At 33.0% G+C, this 15,050-nt stretch overlaps 2 protein-coding genes and 2 non-coding genes across 4 annotated transcripts; 1 reads left to right on the forward strand and 3 right to left on the reverse strand.

The window, feature by feature from the left end:
• Nucleotides 1-471: 471 nt before the first annotated feature.
• Nucleotides 472-4,634, forward strand: LOC101212883 (plastidal glycolate/glycerate translocator 1, chloroplastic). Its single transcript, XM_004144419.3, has 8 exons — nt 472-934; nt 1,026-1,341; nt 1,841-2,102; nt 2,257-2,372; nt 2,750-2,859; nt 3,312-3,489; nt 3,719-3,848; nt 4,210-4,634. The coding sequence occupies exons 1-8, from the start codon at nt 620-622 to the stop codon at nt 4,358-4,360; spliced, it is 1,578 nt and encodes a 525-aa protein (XP_004144467.1). The 5' UTR covers nt 472-619; the 3' UTR covers nt 4,361-4,634.
• Nucleotides 4,635-5,237: 603 nt separating this feature from the next.
• TRNAA-AGC lies at nt 5,238-5,310 on the reverse strand. Its single transcript has one exon. It is a non-coding gene; the product is annotated as a tRNA-Ala (tRNA).
• A 3,618-nt stretch (nt 5,311-8,928) lies between these two features.
• On the reverse strand, nt 8,929-9,001 carry TRNAA-AGC. The gene has a single exon. It is a non-coding gene; the product is annotated as a tRNA-Ala (tRNA).
• Nucleotides 9,002-10,473: 1,472 nt separating this feature from the next.
• On the reverse strand, nt 10,474-14,342 carry LOC101220055 (phosphoribulokinase, chloroplastic). The gene is made up of 5 exons (XM_004144364.3): nt 13,512-14,342; nt 12,976-13,060; nt 12,351-12,435; nt 12,020-12,264; nt 10,474-10,943 (listed from the first exon to the last, which is right to left on the reverse strand). Exons 1-5 carry the CDS (start codon nt 14,099-14,101, stop codon nt 10,692-10,694), a joined length of 1,257 nt encoding a protein of 418 aa, XP_004144412.1. The 5' UTR covers nt 14,102-14,342; the 3' UTR covers nt 10,474-10,691.
• Nucleotides 14,343-15,050: the final 708 nt, after the last annotated feature.

Consider the following 15,050-nt stretch of genomic DNA (forward strand, 5'->3'; position numbering starts at 1 on the left):
TATATTAAATACTGTGTATTATTTTTTTCATTTAGTTATGAAATTTTGAAAACATTTTTTTAATAAATGAAAAAGTGTCCACTTTGGCTAAATTGATATCTACGTTATTTCATAGACCAACAAAATTATGAAATCAAACAAAAAAACAAAAGATTTATTTATTAATTTAAATTTAGTTTTCTAAACTTGTTATAAGGCTTTTCATAAATATCCATGGATGTAAACATTTCGATGCATCAATCCATTATAGAGATTTATTTGTCAATATATAAAGAAAGCAGAAGGTATAGTTTAGATATGAAACTTTTTCTATAAAAGTCGTAATTGATAAATAGTAAATAAATAATTTAAAAAAGTAAATCACTTGAAAATATATTTAAAAAAACCAAAAACTCTGGCTTCCTAAGTAGTCGGACCGTTCATTTTGGCGGTTGAAAATGGGTTTTCTTTCTTTTTTTATTCCTCCAAGTGAAAGAAGAGACGTGGCAGATTGTAACAAACCGAATTCAGTTCATCTGCTCGCCAAGAGTTAAGACTCATCAACGTCCACTCAACGAACTTCCAAATTCCCTCACAAATTTCTCTGCAGATTCTCGCTCTCTTCACTACACAAATTTCCATGGCGGCCTCCTTCACCATTCCCCATCTTTCATTTTCACCTCTCTCTTTCTCCAATTACCTTCATCCAACTCTCTCTCTTCCATCCCATTCCCATTCCAAAATTTCATCCATTTCTTTCAGTGCTAGCTCTCGATGTTTTCACAAGTCCCACTCTCCCAAAGAATCAAACAAACCCCTTTTCAGATTCCCCTCTTCCCATCCAAGGTTTCTTCCTACGGATTCTTCACAATCTACACCTACTTACAGAGACGTTCTTCTGAAATCGGCTGCTTCAGATGGTGGTGTTTCCACTTCTTCCTCTTTCTCTCAAACTGTAAGCAATGTAGAAAATGAATTGGGGTTTTTGAGTTATGATTCTCTTTTTGTTTTGTTTTCTGATTTTTTTTAAAAAAAATGTTGTGTAGGTACTTGGGGTTGTTCATTTGATTGTTTCTCTTGGAATTATTGTTGCTACTGATAAGCTTTTGAAAGGGGCTTTTGTGGCTGCTGCGATTAAGTTTCCTAGTGCATTGTTTGGGATGTTTTGTATCTTTTCTGTTTTGTTGGTTCTTGATTCTACTGTTCCTGCTGCTGCTACTGGTGTTATGAACTTCTTTGAACCGGCTCTCTTGTTTATTCAGAGGTGGCTTCCTTTGTTTTATGTTCCATCCTTGGTTATTTTACCCTTGTCTGTGAAGGATATCCCTGCGGCTTCTGGGATCAAAATTTGCTTCATTATAGGTACATAATTTTGTCATGATATATTGCATCTTTATTAAGTGTGAATCAGATTTTGATTAAGCAAATCTAAAACATGCCTTACATATCCTTTGCTGGCGGTTTAATTTTGTTGGTTCTATTTACTTGGCCTAGGTTCGATTGATAATCATTGAGTTTTTGTCAACGGTTTTTGAAATTTCTTTACTATAGATTTAATCTTTAGCAAGGGAATCGCTTGAATTTTTAGCCAAATTCTAAAAGCAATTACTACTTTTCTCTAGTTCTCAAAACTTGGCATGGGTTTTGAAAACCTTGTTAGATGATAGACTAAAGAAACTCATAGATAACAAAACAGTGAAACTCTCTAGTTTTTATAAGCTTAATTTTCTAAAACTGAAAACCAAAAAGCTGTTCACTCCTAAGTCCTAATATGCATAGCGACTTTTGCCCTCCCTTACTATATGGATTTTTGAGTTTCAGTAGAATGGCTTAACCTCTTCTATTCCTTGGTCCTTTGCAGTTGTAGGTTGGCTAGCTACTCTGTGTGTTGCAGGATACATGGCTATAGCTGTTAGAAATATTGTAAAAACAGAAATGACTGATGCTGAGCCTATGAAGAAACCATCTTCCTTTTCTTCAGTTGAAATGTGGAGTTGGACTGGAATTTTTCTGGCGTCATTTGTTGCTGCTTTGTTTTATCCAACAGCACTAGGGACAAGTGCGCGAACATTCCTTCCGTTCCTCCTTGCATCAACTGTTTTAGGCTATATTGTTGGTTCTAAGTAAAGTTCTATTATACTTAACTTTATATAGCTAAAACGGATAAAATGGCCTCTTCACTCTTTTGGGAAATTCAGTTGATTCAAACTTTTCTTAAAATATGGATTCTACTTTTTATATTTTGCATCTTACAATTTTTTGGTATATGATTGCCAGTTTACCGGGCAGCGTGAAGACAGTTTTCCACCCAATCATCTGTTGTGCACTCTCTGCCGATCTCGCTGCACTGGCTTTTGGATACCTTTCTCGCTCCGGGCTTGATCCAATTCTAGGTATAATCTACAGTCAAGATATTTGTCTCACGTTTTGATCTCTCTTTAGTTATCCAGAAAACCAAAAAGATGTTAAGATGTCAAAACGTGTATTATTGCTAGAACATTTAGTAGTGTCTCCCTAGTGTAATTAGTGCATGAATAAGAAAAAAGTTATACTGCATTTAATAGTGTCTCCCTAGTGTAAGTAGTGCATGAATAAGAAAAGTTATAGTTTATATATCAAACTATATTTAGATAAACGGTTCTATGTTTTGTGTTTTAGATGGTTTACTTCAGCTCGTACACCAAGTTTTTTTTATCAGTCACATCTTACTATTTTGCAAGTATATCTTCCTATTCTGTTTGTATGACTGGTAGTCTTTACACAATTTCAGCTTCATATTTGACAAAAACATCATCTAACCCTGGAGCTGGTGATATTCTAATGGGATTTTTGGGATCTGTTATCCTCTCCTTTGCTTTCTCAATGTTTAAACAAAGAAAGGTAAAATTTTCTTCTTAGAAAACTTAAAAACTCTTCAATCAAATCGAGTAGTGCACTTTTCTTTAGGCTGCTAATGTCAATGCCATTGTGGCTTCAGGAACACACATCTAGAATGATGTCCATGGACCATGCGAATGAGTTTTATCCACAATAAATTTTTAAGTCCCAGAAGTTCCTTTTCTTATTTGAGCTTTTATTAAGATTTAAGAACACTGAAAGGAGAAAGCGCAAATAAAATTAGGGGATGAAGAACCATCAGATTACTTTTGGTGAAGAAAGTATTGTATTAGAAATATAAACTTGTGCAATACTCTGTCCATAGCCGTCCCATTTTCCAACCAGCAATGCCATTAAGTGATATAGGAACAACAAACACTCAAGATTTTCTTCTCCTTTTTACTGCTCTTATTGGACGTTTTTCTATATTTAAAATTCTGTCTTGTATTTTGCAGCTCGTTAAAAGGCACGCGGCTGAGATTTTTACCTCTGTCATTATCTCAACTATATTTTCATTGTACTCAACTGCTCTTATTGGACGTTTTATTGGATTAGAACCGAACTTGACTGTTTCAATCCTACCAAGATGTATAACTGTGGCATTGGCACTCAGCATTGTGACATTTTTTGAAGGTACAAGTACAACCGTATAATTACAATACTCTTATAGTTTTAGGTCTATTTACTCTTTTACACGTGTCGAAACTGTGATTTATACAAAAAGTAATAGTAATAAAATGCGTAGCTGCTATATGTTTCTACGCTCTTAACTGTTACCTGAAGCTGTTATTTCTGTATGATACTCAACTACTTCAGTTCATAGCATAACTTTCTGACAGTTCCTGTGCTTTCTTGATTGTAGGCACCAATCCATCTGTTACCGCTGCTGTGGTTGTCGTCACTGGTTTGGTTGGGGCAAATTTTGTCCAAGCAACCCTTGATAATCTGAAGTTTCGTGATCCTATCGCCCGGGGAATTGCAACTGCTTCTAGGTATGTGCTATGCAGCCATTGAATCAATGGAGGCAATTTGGTTTTATCAAATCCATGCCATATATTATACAACATGCAATTTTGTGGAACTGTATCAGTTCAATTTCTTCTAGATCCCATTTTCTTCTCTTTTTCCGCAATTGGGGAATTGGAATTGGATTTTTTTGTGATTATATAACTTAATTTCCGGACTTCGGCTACTCATTCGTTACAGCCTCCCATCCAGTAATCTTAGATTTGTGATTAGAAACTTCAAGGTCATTGGTATTCATCATTACGTTAGGCATTGTTATGAAGAACACAGTAAGTGTATTTGTGAGCTGAGTCTTAATATGTTTACCAAGTGGTTTGCATATTTCAGTGCACACGGGCTCGGAACAGCAGCATTATCGGCCAAGGAACCAGAGGCTCTCCCATTCTGCGCCATTGCCTACGCATTGAATGGGATATTTGGCTCTTTGCTTTGCTCACTTCCATTAGTTAGGCAAAGCTTGATTGCCATTGCTGGTTGATGTAAAGCTAAAATCTCGTGCTCTCTATCTCATTTCTAATCAGTTTGGTAAAAGGAAGGAAAATGAGGGAAACATGAACTTTGTACAGAGAAGAGGATGTGATCTTCTTGTTCATTTATTTTATTTTATTTTGATTTTTTTATCTGAAAATTCGTTATTTAAAAAGGAATTTGTTTTAATTGTTCTTTCCTGCAGTTCATCCTTCTCCCATGTATTAAATATATATATATATATATGTATGTATGTATGTATGTATTATTTATTAAAAATAAAATATGAAGCTTGTCCATATATTTAGTTTTCGCAATTCAATAGAAATGTCAGCGTTGGGACTTTATTTATTATTATTATTGTTTTATTTATTTATTTAAAGTCTGCAAAACATATCTCATCACAACATTTTTTTAAAAATATAAAAATGGACAAACTATTCTGTAACAAAATTTTAATTCAAGTCCAAAATTGATAATTAAAATTTTAATCCAAACTCATTTTTTATCATAGAATGTAAATATTTTTCATTTTCTTAGTCTATTACAACAATAGCAAAAAGAATTTTTAAAATATTATTGTATATTTAACTATTTCGAATCTCTTCATTCTATTTATATATAAATCTTTCTTCTATTTATAGATAAATTTCCATATCTATCATCTATAAAGGGTAAAGAAGCCTTGGACGATGGGCGTAGCACATTCCTGTAAAATCCCTGAAGATAAAGAATAAGATTATATTTGAAAAAGACGGGGATCGAACCAAGGTCACCCACGTGTAATATGTGAATACTTACCACTAAACTACAGCAAAATACATGCGAGCCACGTAAACTTGTTTATAGATTCGATTATAGAAAGAAAGTAAAATAAACAAAAAGAGTGGAGATGCGGGGTATCGATCCCCGTACCTCTCGCATGCTAAGCGAGCGCTCTACCATCTGAGCTACATCCCCTTTTGTGTTTATGGAAATATTATTTTTAATGTTGTAATTGTTCTCTCTACTTTAATTTAAGCTTCCCCACCTATTCAATTGGAATTAAAAAAAACATATCTTACTTTTACTTTTCCATTTCCACATCAAGCTTTATATGTTTCTGATTAAGAAATTATACTTTATTTCAATTATCTACAAAACCAACAAATTATAAAATAAGAACGAAAGGGAAGAAAAATTAAAGAGAGGAGAGAGGGGTTTTTGAAAGGATAACGAAATGGAAGAGAACGGAAGAAGAATGTTGAAGAAAGATGGATAGTTTGAAAGGGGAATGTGGGTTTGGCTATAGCTCAAATTTAGGCAACTTTTCAAGGTAATTATTTGTGATCAAATGACTGAATAATTGAAAGAAATCTAGTTTTATGGGTTTCTACTTCGTTTCACATGTTTTCATTTGCTTGCAAATTGTTTTTGATGTTTCGAAGTATGAAATGGAGATTCATTCTTAAATAAAATCCGGATGGATGATGATGTTTAAGATATTAGAAGAAGCAGAGAAAGTTTGATGGAGAAGACGATGATGAAAAAGAAACACAGTATTTGAGGGAGAGGAATTTATAAGTAAAAATAAGTCTTTTTCTTTTATTATAAACACAATTAAAACATGTAGATGCATATCAGCGTGCATAGCTACCTATCAAGCACACATGTAGAGAAATTTGTCAAGCAAACATGCCTCTTAGAAGTCGTTTAATCGACCTCCTCCTTGTTAAGTTGCCTACAAAGGGTTTTGATGGATTTGTAAATACACACTAAGGTTGGATGAGTTTCGAAATGATAGTGGAGAAGTTTTGAGATTTGGTTTTTCTTAATTATTTTCTTATCTTCTAAATTTCTTATTTCTTTATATATTATATTATTATTTTATTATTTAAATATTATATTTTTTCGGTTTATGTATTCCGATATCGATTGTTCTGTTTTCACAACACGTTATCAGCACGAGCTTCAATCTTTTCCTTCTGTCAAACTAGGTCGTCTCCTTTGGTCATCCTAAAATAAATATTATTTTGCATATTTGATATATATTAAATTTCTATTATTTGATTCTAGCAATAATAATTTTTATTATGAAAGTTTGATACATTTGAAATGTCATTAAGAATATGATCATCAGGAAGCAATTATTTTATATATCAGATATGCTCCTACAATAGCAATATTGAGAGAAATATTTTGAAGAAAATTATCTTAATTTCTTCTCGTGGTTGAATGAAATAACGAGTTATTGATTGAAAAATAATAAACATTAGTCGACTAAAGAAACAACATTTTCTTGAGGTGAATGTTGTAAATTTTTAAATAGCGGTGGCTAAAAATAATCAATTTTGACCAATTGGAACAATCACATTCCCTGGAGTGAATGTTGTGAATTTGACGATTGTTATAAGAAGTAATTATTTTTTCTGGTTGGTCGTTATAATCATCCAAATCTCAAAAGAACCACATGAAATGATGATCATAAAAAAGAAAAGCTCCACAAGAAAAAGAGGAAAATGTGGAAGCATATTTTGCATATCAAACTAATAATATATTTGGCTCATCCTGTATGACAAACTTGATGCAGTAAAGTTTTAGATCTCCTGAAGAGATTACCATATTTGATAAAAATGAGCAATGAAATTATATGTCTTGCAGACAGTGCAACTATGCACGCAATACTGATAGTTCAATATGATCGTTTAGCATGGTCAACACGTACAATCGTTTAAAATTGAAGCATCTTTTCCATTGTTAAAAAGAATTACATTGTCACGCTCCATCCCAAATATCACTTTATGCTACCAAGTGGAGGCATGTCGCCTAGATGCTCAACGTGTAACTCCCATGACGTAAGACGTTGAACGCCTAGTAAACAGAAATAAATGCAACCACAAATTTAACGCGAAATTTGAACTTAAATGAAGTAAGGATACTTTATTGATACACAAACTGTAAGGTACATTTTATTTTTAGTACACAAGTCGTTCAAAAGAAGCCTGATACAAACTCATAACAGCAACTCGCCGCTTCTCGCCTAGCTTCTACATGACATGCAAGGTAATAGTGGTCACTACAAAAATGATGTAATTACAAGGGCACAACAGCAACATGTCGGGGGAGGGGGGAATAAAACAAAACAATGAAAGGTTAGACAAAAACGTCAAATGAGTGTGGTGTTTTCTCAATACCTTTGATTCATCGAAGGTTGCCTTAACACATCAAAATCTTTTTGTCAAATCATGTGATACAAATACTTTGCGTTTCAATAATAGAGTATCAAGTTGAAAACAAATTGTTTCAATATATAGGGTGATTAACACAATTCAAGTCTCATTATCAAGTATTTATAAATCACATAGAAAATCATTCCCTTTTTATCAAGCATAAGGCTCATGCCGCAAAGAAACACATTTGTTATGGACCATTTTAGAGGCTCACCATCAAATCACAGAATCATTATGCCTAATAATTACATATTTGTACTCTTTCCTCAATTCAAGCGGTTATCACACTCTTTTGTCAAGTTACAACTATGTGGAGTAGTCTCAACGCATTTAGCAAAATTTCCATCAATTATATTACACGTGATGCATCCTCCAATGTCAGATCACATTGCAAGCAAAGGGCATCCCATACCAGATCACACAGCAAGTATGGGGCATTCTATTACAGATCACACAAGAAGACTAGAATAGAGCATCTTATCCCATATCACACATCAAAAGTAAGACATCTTATCCCAGATCACACAATAATGATAAAAAATCTTATCACAAATCATACAGCAATGATAATATATCACACAACAAGCGTGAGCCGTTACGTCACATAGGGTACACAAAATCATCTCATTTCAAATGTTATCAAATCTCATGCATTCTCGAGAATGTATTATTTCATTATATCAATCTGGTTCATAATAAGTCCAATTCATTTATAAGTCACATGCATTTTAAAAATTGGAAAACACAAGAGAAATCATATAGCTCATGATCTCAAAGAAATATATTTACGTATTCAAACACATTTTATAAGTCGCTTATATTTTGAAAACATATTGTGAGAAGAGCCAGTCACACTCAACAATTAGCCGACTTCTTCGCCCAACTCCTAAGCCAAGAACTTTCTTGCTACTTTTTGTTGGTATTAAAGCTTCTGAGAATTCCTGGAAAACTGGAATTCAATTCTTTCTTAACTCAACACAGGGTAAGAGCAACATGGTCAGACTTTATCTATTTATAGGCCTTTCTAATGACATTTTCCATGTAAAACTTTATAGGCCTTTCTAATGACATTTTCCATGTAAAACTTTATAGGCCTTTCTAATGACATTTTCCATGTAAAACTGATGACTTCTAGTCAGTAATCTCGACATTAAACGATTCACCGCATTTCGTCTTTATGACATTTTCCATGTAAAACTGATGACTTCTAGTCAGTAATCTCGACATTAAACGATTCACCGCATTTCGTCTTTTCAGTCGTCTTTTCAGTAAACAACCTCTATCGTGTAGCCCTCTCGTAAAATGCGAGTTACTTTTAAATGACAACCTCATCACCTTTTGTCTCATGTATCTCAAAAGTTGTAAAAAGTGGAGATGCAGGGTATCGATCCCCGTGCCTCTCGCATGCTAAGCGAGCGCTCTACCATCTGAGCTACATCCCCTCCTTTGTATTTAAGATGAAGTAGAAAGAATCAATAAATATTGTTCGACCATCTACAATTTGACAAAAATGTATACAAATTAGACTTCTATAAAATTAGGTTGTAGCGAGTAAATAAATATATCAAAAGATATGTGTTTCTCCAATGATTTCTAAACATTTTTTTTAAGGTTTAGAGTGTTTAAGTAACTTTTATGGAGGCGTTTGAGGTGATGAGTGATTTAGGATAGTCCTTGTATTATGATATAATCCTAATATTATAATAGTATGTATCTGGGGCGCAAACTGTTATAGTCTATGTTATGACAATCTGCGTTTGAGGCGCAAAATTATTATAGTTTATTTTGGTAGTCTGCGTTTTGGGTGTACACTACGATAGTATGTGTTATTATAAACCATATTTGGGGTGCAGACTATTATAACCTGGGTTTTTCACTGCTTTTTTTTCTTTCTAAAATATATATCGTAGATCCAATACACAATCCTCATAAATTGATTTTATTAAATAATTTTGATTATGATATTCATTCAATAAATTAGATCAATCGTGAAGTTTCATGATTTTTTTCATGCATATTTATTGTACATCAAATTAAGTAAGCTTCTAATTATGATGTTACTAACAATAATTTAAGCTTCGATCTTGCGTTTCCACTAATCTTTCTTTCCATGCATATATATTTGTCATTAAATGCAATATTTTCTTAAAAATGTTTTCTTTAATCTTCTTAACTACGATGTTCATTTCATAAATTAAAATTGCTATTATTAAATCGTTACTTTTCCCCACTTTTTTTTTTGCATGCATATATTTGGACCTATGGTACATCAAATGAAAAAAAAATCTTTTAAATTACGATGTCCATATCATAAACTAAACTTCGATCTTCCTTTTGTACTAATCTTTTTTTCCATGCACATATATTTTTCATGAAATACAAAATTTTGCTTCAAATTAATTTCTTTAATCTTCCTAATTAAGACGTTCATTTCATAAGTTTAACTTGAATAGTTAGATTACAAACTGATGTTATTAAAATTATTGTAATAAAACAAATAAAAAAAACGTTAAGAGAAGAGTTATTAAATATATGAGTAAACAACAGGAAAAAAACAATTATAATGTACATATAGAAGTGAAATGTGACAAAATATTTACAATATATAACAAAAATTTTAGATTATATCAATAATAGGCATTGACAAACATATCAGTTTCTATCATTGATAGAATACAAAATTTTGGATAGTTCATAAATACTTTAAATTATTTTACTGTTTTAAAAAATATCGAGTTAACTTTGAAAAATGAAAGACTACGCTTTTAAAAAAAATTAAGTTAGAAAGTGTTTTTGAAATGAACCATTAAGGAATGGGATGGGATGGTATTTGGAACTTTTTTGGAAGTTTAAAAGTAACCATAGCCACTCTAGTCCATGATAACGATGAGTTGATGCCGGATGAACAAGAAACTGTGAAATCAAAACTGGTACAATTTGCATTTCATTTCTACTTTCGATTCCTTTTTTGGTGTTTTTTTTTACATCACAAATCTCCACCGATCAGTAAATTCATTCATAACAACAAATTCATTGTAAAGCAGCCTAATAAACACAAAGCTTAAATTGAAAGCCAAACCCAGATGAAATCGGCCACGGACTGAGCAAATCCTTTCGTTCGACGCCCTAAGTTCAGGCCTTTGCAACCTCAACCGGTGCCTTGGCCCTACTAGCTGAAATCTGCTCGTACAGGTCTCTGATCTTCAATCCGACTATGGTTTGGAAGAAGCCTGTGCCATTGTTGCTTCCAGGGAAGTCCGAATGCTTCAACATTTGTTGAGTCACTTCACCATAGAATTTTGTCGACAGGTTGCTTAGATGGCTTTCCACATAGATCAGCTCGTCCAGTCTGTCGAATTGCCCGTCCATTTCAAGCACCGATACCTGAAATTTTCCATTCACACATTTCGTCAAACACTTGTGCGCTCAAACAAGTGGGAGTTTTCTTCCCTTCTCTTCTCTTCTCTTCTATTATTTCTTTTGTGAATATGCAAATTTAAACAATTACGTTGTAAATCGTAAATTTGTTTCCGTGAATGGTAAACTTAGAATTAGTTTATAATTTGAAATAATTTCTATAATTCGACGAAGACTACTTAGAAGGATTTTATTAAACAAAACTAAGAATGTTCAAGTAAATTATTTAAAATATTTCTACTGCTTTCATCTTTGTAGTTCATTTTACGCCTAAACTTTTTATAATATTTATTTGGGTCTACTTCATCTTTGTGTAAAAACTTTTTAGAATCAACATTTGAAACTGATATGTATAAAAAATAAACCAAAGTAAGTAGTGAGTCTAAAAGGAAAATTAGTACTTGAGTAGATATCAAATTGTACCAAAGTAATGTGTGGAATCATATGATGACTAAAACGAAATCATATATTAGATCTCATTGTAACATCAAAGCCGACTATAATGAAAAATTTTAATTTAAAGAAATCAAATTGAAAAAATGCCTAAATGATAGAGAACTAATTGGTAGGATTTAATATTAAAAATTTCACATGATAAGTACAACTTACATGCCAAAAGGCTTCATTGGATAAATGAATTTCAAAAACAAAAAAACATACTTTGACTATTTAGATCCCGTAATGTGATCATAATTTAAAAAAGATTTCTAGAAGTTTGTTAAATATTAGGGGGGAAAATGGTAACAAGAAACAAGCATAATTCTTGAAAATGAAAAGTACAAAATTGTTTTATAGTATTTCACTAATACTTTCCAAGACAGATCAGTCTAAACTATTTATACAATATACCACCATCAGAAAAATATACCCTAATTTGATTCTTTTAACCTAACTCTGTTTCTCGAAAATCACCTTTACTTTGATCATGGATCCTAATTCTATACATAAACTAGAAGCATGTTTGGAGTGACATAAGTGTTAAACGAGGTGTATGAAATAGTTTGATGAAATTTAATAGAGTGAGGGAGTGGTAGTTAGGTTACCTCATGGCCATAGTAAGTTTCAGGGCCGTAGGAGAATTTGATGCCGGGGTAAGAGCAAGTGAGCTTTCTTCCACATGGTATCCATGAAATTGTCGAGCCTTCATCAAACAAGTAAACTGGGTTGAAAAACTCAACCCCTTCCTTCATTATCAGCCTAACTCTCAAAACTTTTCCTTCATTGTCATCTGGAATCAGTTTCGTTGGCAACACTTCAATCACTGCATCTGCATATTGCTTCTGTGGGTCTGCAATTTCATATTTTTTCACACACATTAGTTATATCTCATCATAATTAACCACCCCCTTCTCTCTCTCTCTTTCTCTCTCTTACCGATATAGGCATCAAAGTCGGGTTTTCGAGCTTCAATACTTGCTTTGATGCTTTCGAGACTGTGTCCTCTCTCAGCCATGTCCCTCTGTAAATGGTGTTTGATGCAGTTAGGTTGTAGAAAAATGTGGGGGCAAAAATGTGCTTTTGAGTTGAGTTTAGAAACTGGTTTGTGCGTTTTGAAATGAAAGTTTGACTTCCAATTATATCTTATTTTTAAAAAGATTATGATTACATTACACTTGAAGTAGGAATATTGGATTTTTGAGATAGTATCATCCTAATTATAGAAACAGTTTCAAAACCGAGACTTTATTTAATAATCATTTCGTTTTTTTGGTTGTTTTCAAAAATACAAACACATTTTAAAGTCTTAGTTTGAATTTTTAAAACACCACTAAAGTAGATAACTAAACAAATAAGACCAATCATGGTAAATAGAAGTATTGTTTATAAGGTTAATTTAAAAAAACTAAATGGTATTGAAAGTAGTTTGTTTCTTTTAAGTATTTCCAAGTTCATAACTTCATGATCAGATAACACTACATGACAATTCTATTACACACAAACAGCTTCTAGACTACAAAAAGTAGAATTAACAAAGGAAAAGGTAGTTATTTAGAGGAACCTGAATTTTCCATGCAAATTTAACTTCATTGCTGATGTCCAAGTAGATACTGAAGTCCAACAGATCTCTTACTCTTGAATCATACCTATTTGGGAAAAAAGGGAAATACTCAGTTAAGCTAGGCATTATTCAAACAGAAAAAAGAAAAAAAAGAAGTTTAGTTAACTACAATTAGCTTCCCAATTATACCCTGCTTCTTAAGTCTGCCACAAATTGATTAATGAGTAATTTCACATGCCACCATTCTTTATTTATTTGTTTGTTTGTTTGTGTAGTGACATTGGTATATTTGTTTATTGAAGTGTCGCAACAATAAAACTGTAAACTGTTGTAGATAGCAAATCAAGAATTTTTCTCTTCTTAAAATACACTAAATGCACACACATTATACAATTAACATGGTTCATTCAGACCTCAAATGTTTAATGGAGAAACATTTAAATATGTTCTTATAGCCCTTTTTTACTTCAGACAAATTTAATATTATTATATCATCTAACAGATAAAGAGAAAAGAGAGAACAAGAAACAACTTACATGGGGTGTAAACCTTCAATGACAAGGATTTTAGGGGGTTTAATGAGCTCAGGGGGGTCAAGAAGACCAGTGACATGATTGTAAATAGGCTTATCAACCGTGACACCACTTTTAATTGCTTTAACTTGTTCATACATGAGATCAAAATCATTGGCTCTTGGGTCAAGTGCTGTGACTCCTTTCTCTTTTCTGCCTGTTCTGTCTAATGAATGATAATCATCTAAACAAATGACAGTAGTAGTATCACTTATGAGTGTGTTTGAGTCTGGGTTACCACCCCTTGGTGGCTCTGCTGCTCCTCCAAAAACACTTGTTAATCTTCTCATGAAAGTGCTTTTCCCACACCCTGAATCTGCTGCTAAACCAATCACAACTGTCTGTTGGTCAGCTGCAGAGCAAGTTATAAGATAAGAATTGTTGTTAGTCACAGTGTTGTGGCCATCTTTTTTATTGCTGCTCCCCCATTTCTTCCCATTGCTACTCAAGAAAACTAGTTGTTGGTTCTTTTGGTGGAATCCCAAGTGGGATTTTATTGATGATGAGAAGGTTGAGTTTAGGGATTGAGTTGTGTACACTGTACAAACTGCCATTTTTCTTTTTTTCTTTTTTCTTCTCTCTCTCAGCAGTTGAGGGAGTGAAGAAGAAGAAGATGATGAAGGTTTATTTGGGTATTGTTTTTTTGGTGGGTTGCGAGGCTTCCTTTCTTTTTCTCCTTATCTTCTTGTGTATGGAGGAGAAATGAATGAGGGTGTGGATTTTGGGCTTGGTTTGTTTGTGTCCTTTTCTTATATGTTTTTCTAAGACTAAATTAGGAACACAACCGAAACAGGAGGTTGAGAAGGGAAATTTAAAAAGAGCCACAAATCATTATCTGTTTGGAAGCAAAGAAAGTTGAGTTGTGTGCTTGTGAGAAAGTAAGAACTCTTACTTACTGACTGTCTTTCTGATATGGTGTGTTTTGAGTGGCTTAAAAGTTTAGTTTATCTGCTTAATGCAATCTTCATAGAGCAATGAAAATGTAATCGTATAAGAATTGGTTGGTAGGAGACGTATGGATCCGTATGTAGACAAGTATGATTCGTTTATTTTGTTGTATACTGTTAATTAATTAAGGAAAGAAAATGAGGGGCATTTTAGTTTGCATATCAGAAGAGAAGGGGAGGAGGGGAATTGTTGATGAGGAAGGTGTGATGGTGTGTGAAGAAAAGAGGGATGGAAGAAATAAACAAGGTGGGGATTTGTTTGGCATTTTGGATGTATGAGTGACACGTGGAAGAAGGAGTATGGTTGGTTCAGGATTGGGTGTGGGAGGTGAGGAATGGAGGAGAGATGGAGAGAATGCAATTGCTTTCCCTTTCCCCATCCAATTCAATTCCTTTCAATCTTTGGACTCTCTATACTATACCCCAACTGACTCTTAAAACTCATACTACACTTTATTTTCTTTCTTTTCAAAAAGCCAAATATGCATTACAATTTTTGGTTTGAAATATACACATTCTAATTCTAAATAATTTTGGCTGAAATAATTGCATTAAT

The sequence above is a fragment of the Cucumis sativus genome, chromosome 3 (genome assembly GCF_000004075.3).
Source record: "Cucumis sativus cultivar 9930 chromosome 3, Cucumber_9930_V3, whole genome shotgun sequence".
In the NCBI taxonomy this organism is placed as follows: Eukaryota; Viridiplantae; Streptophyta; class Magnoliopsida; order Cucurbitales; family Cucurbitaceae; genus Cucumis; species Cucumis sativus.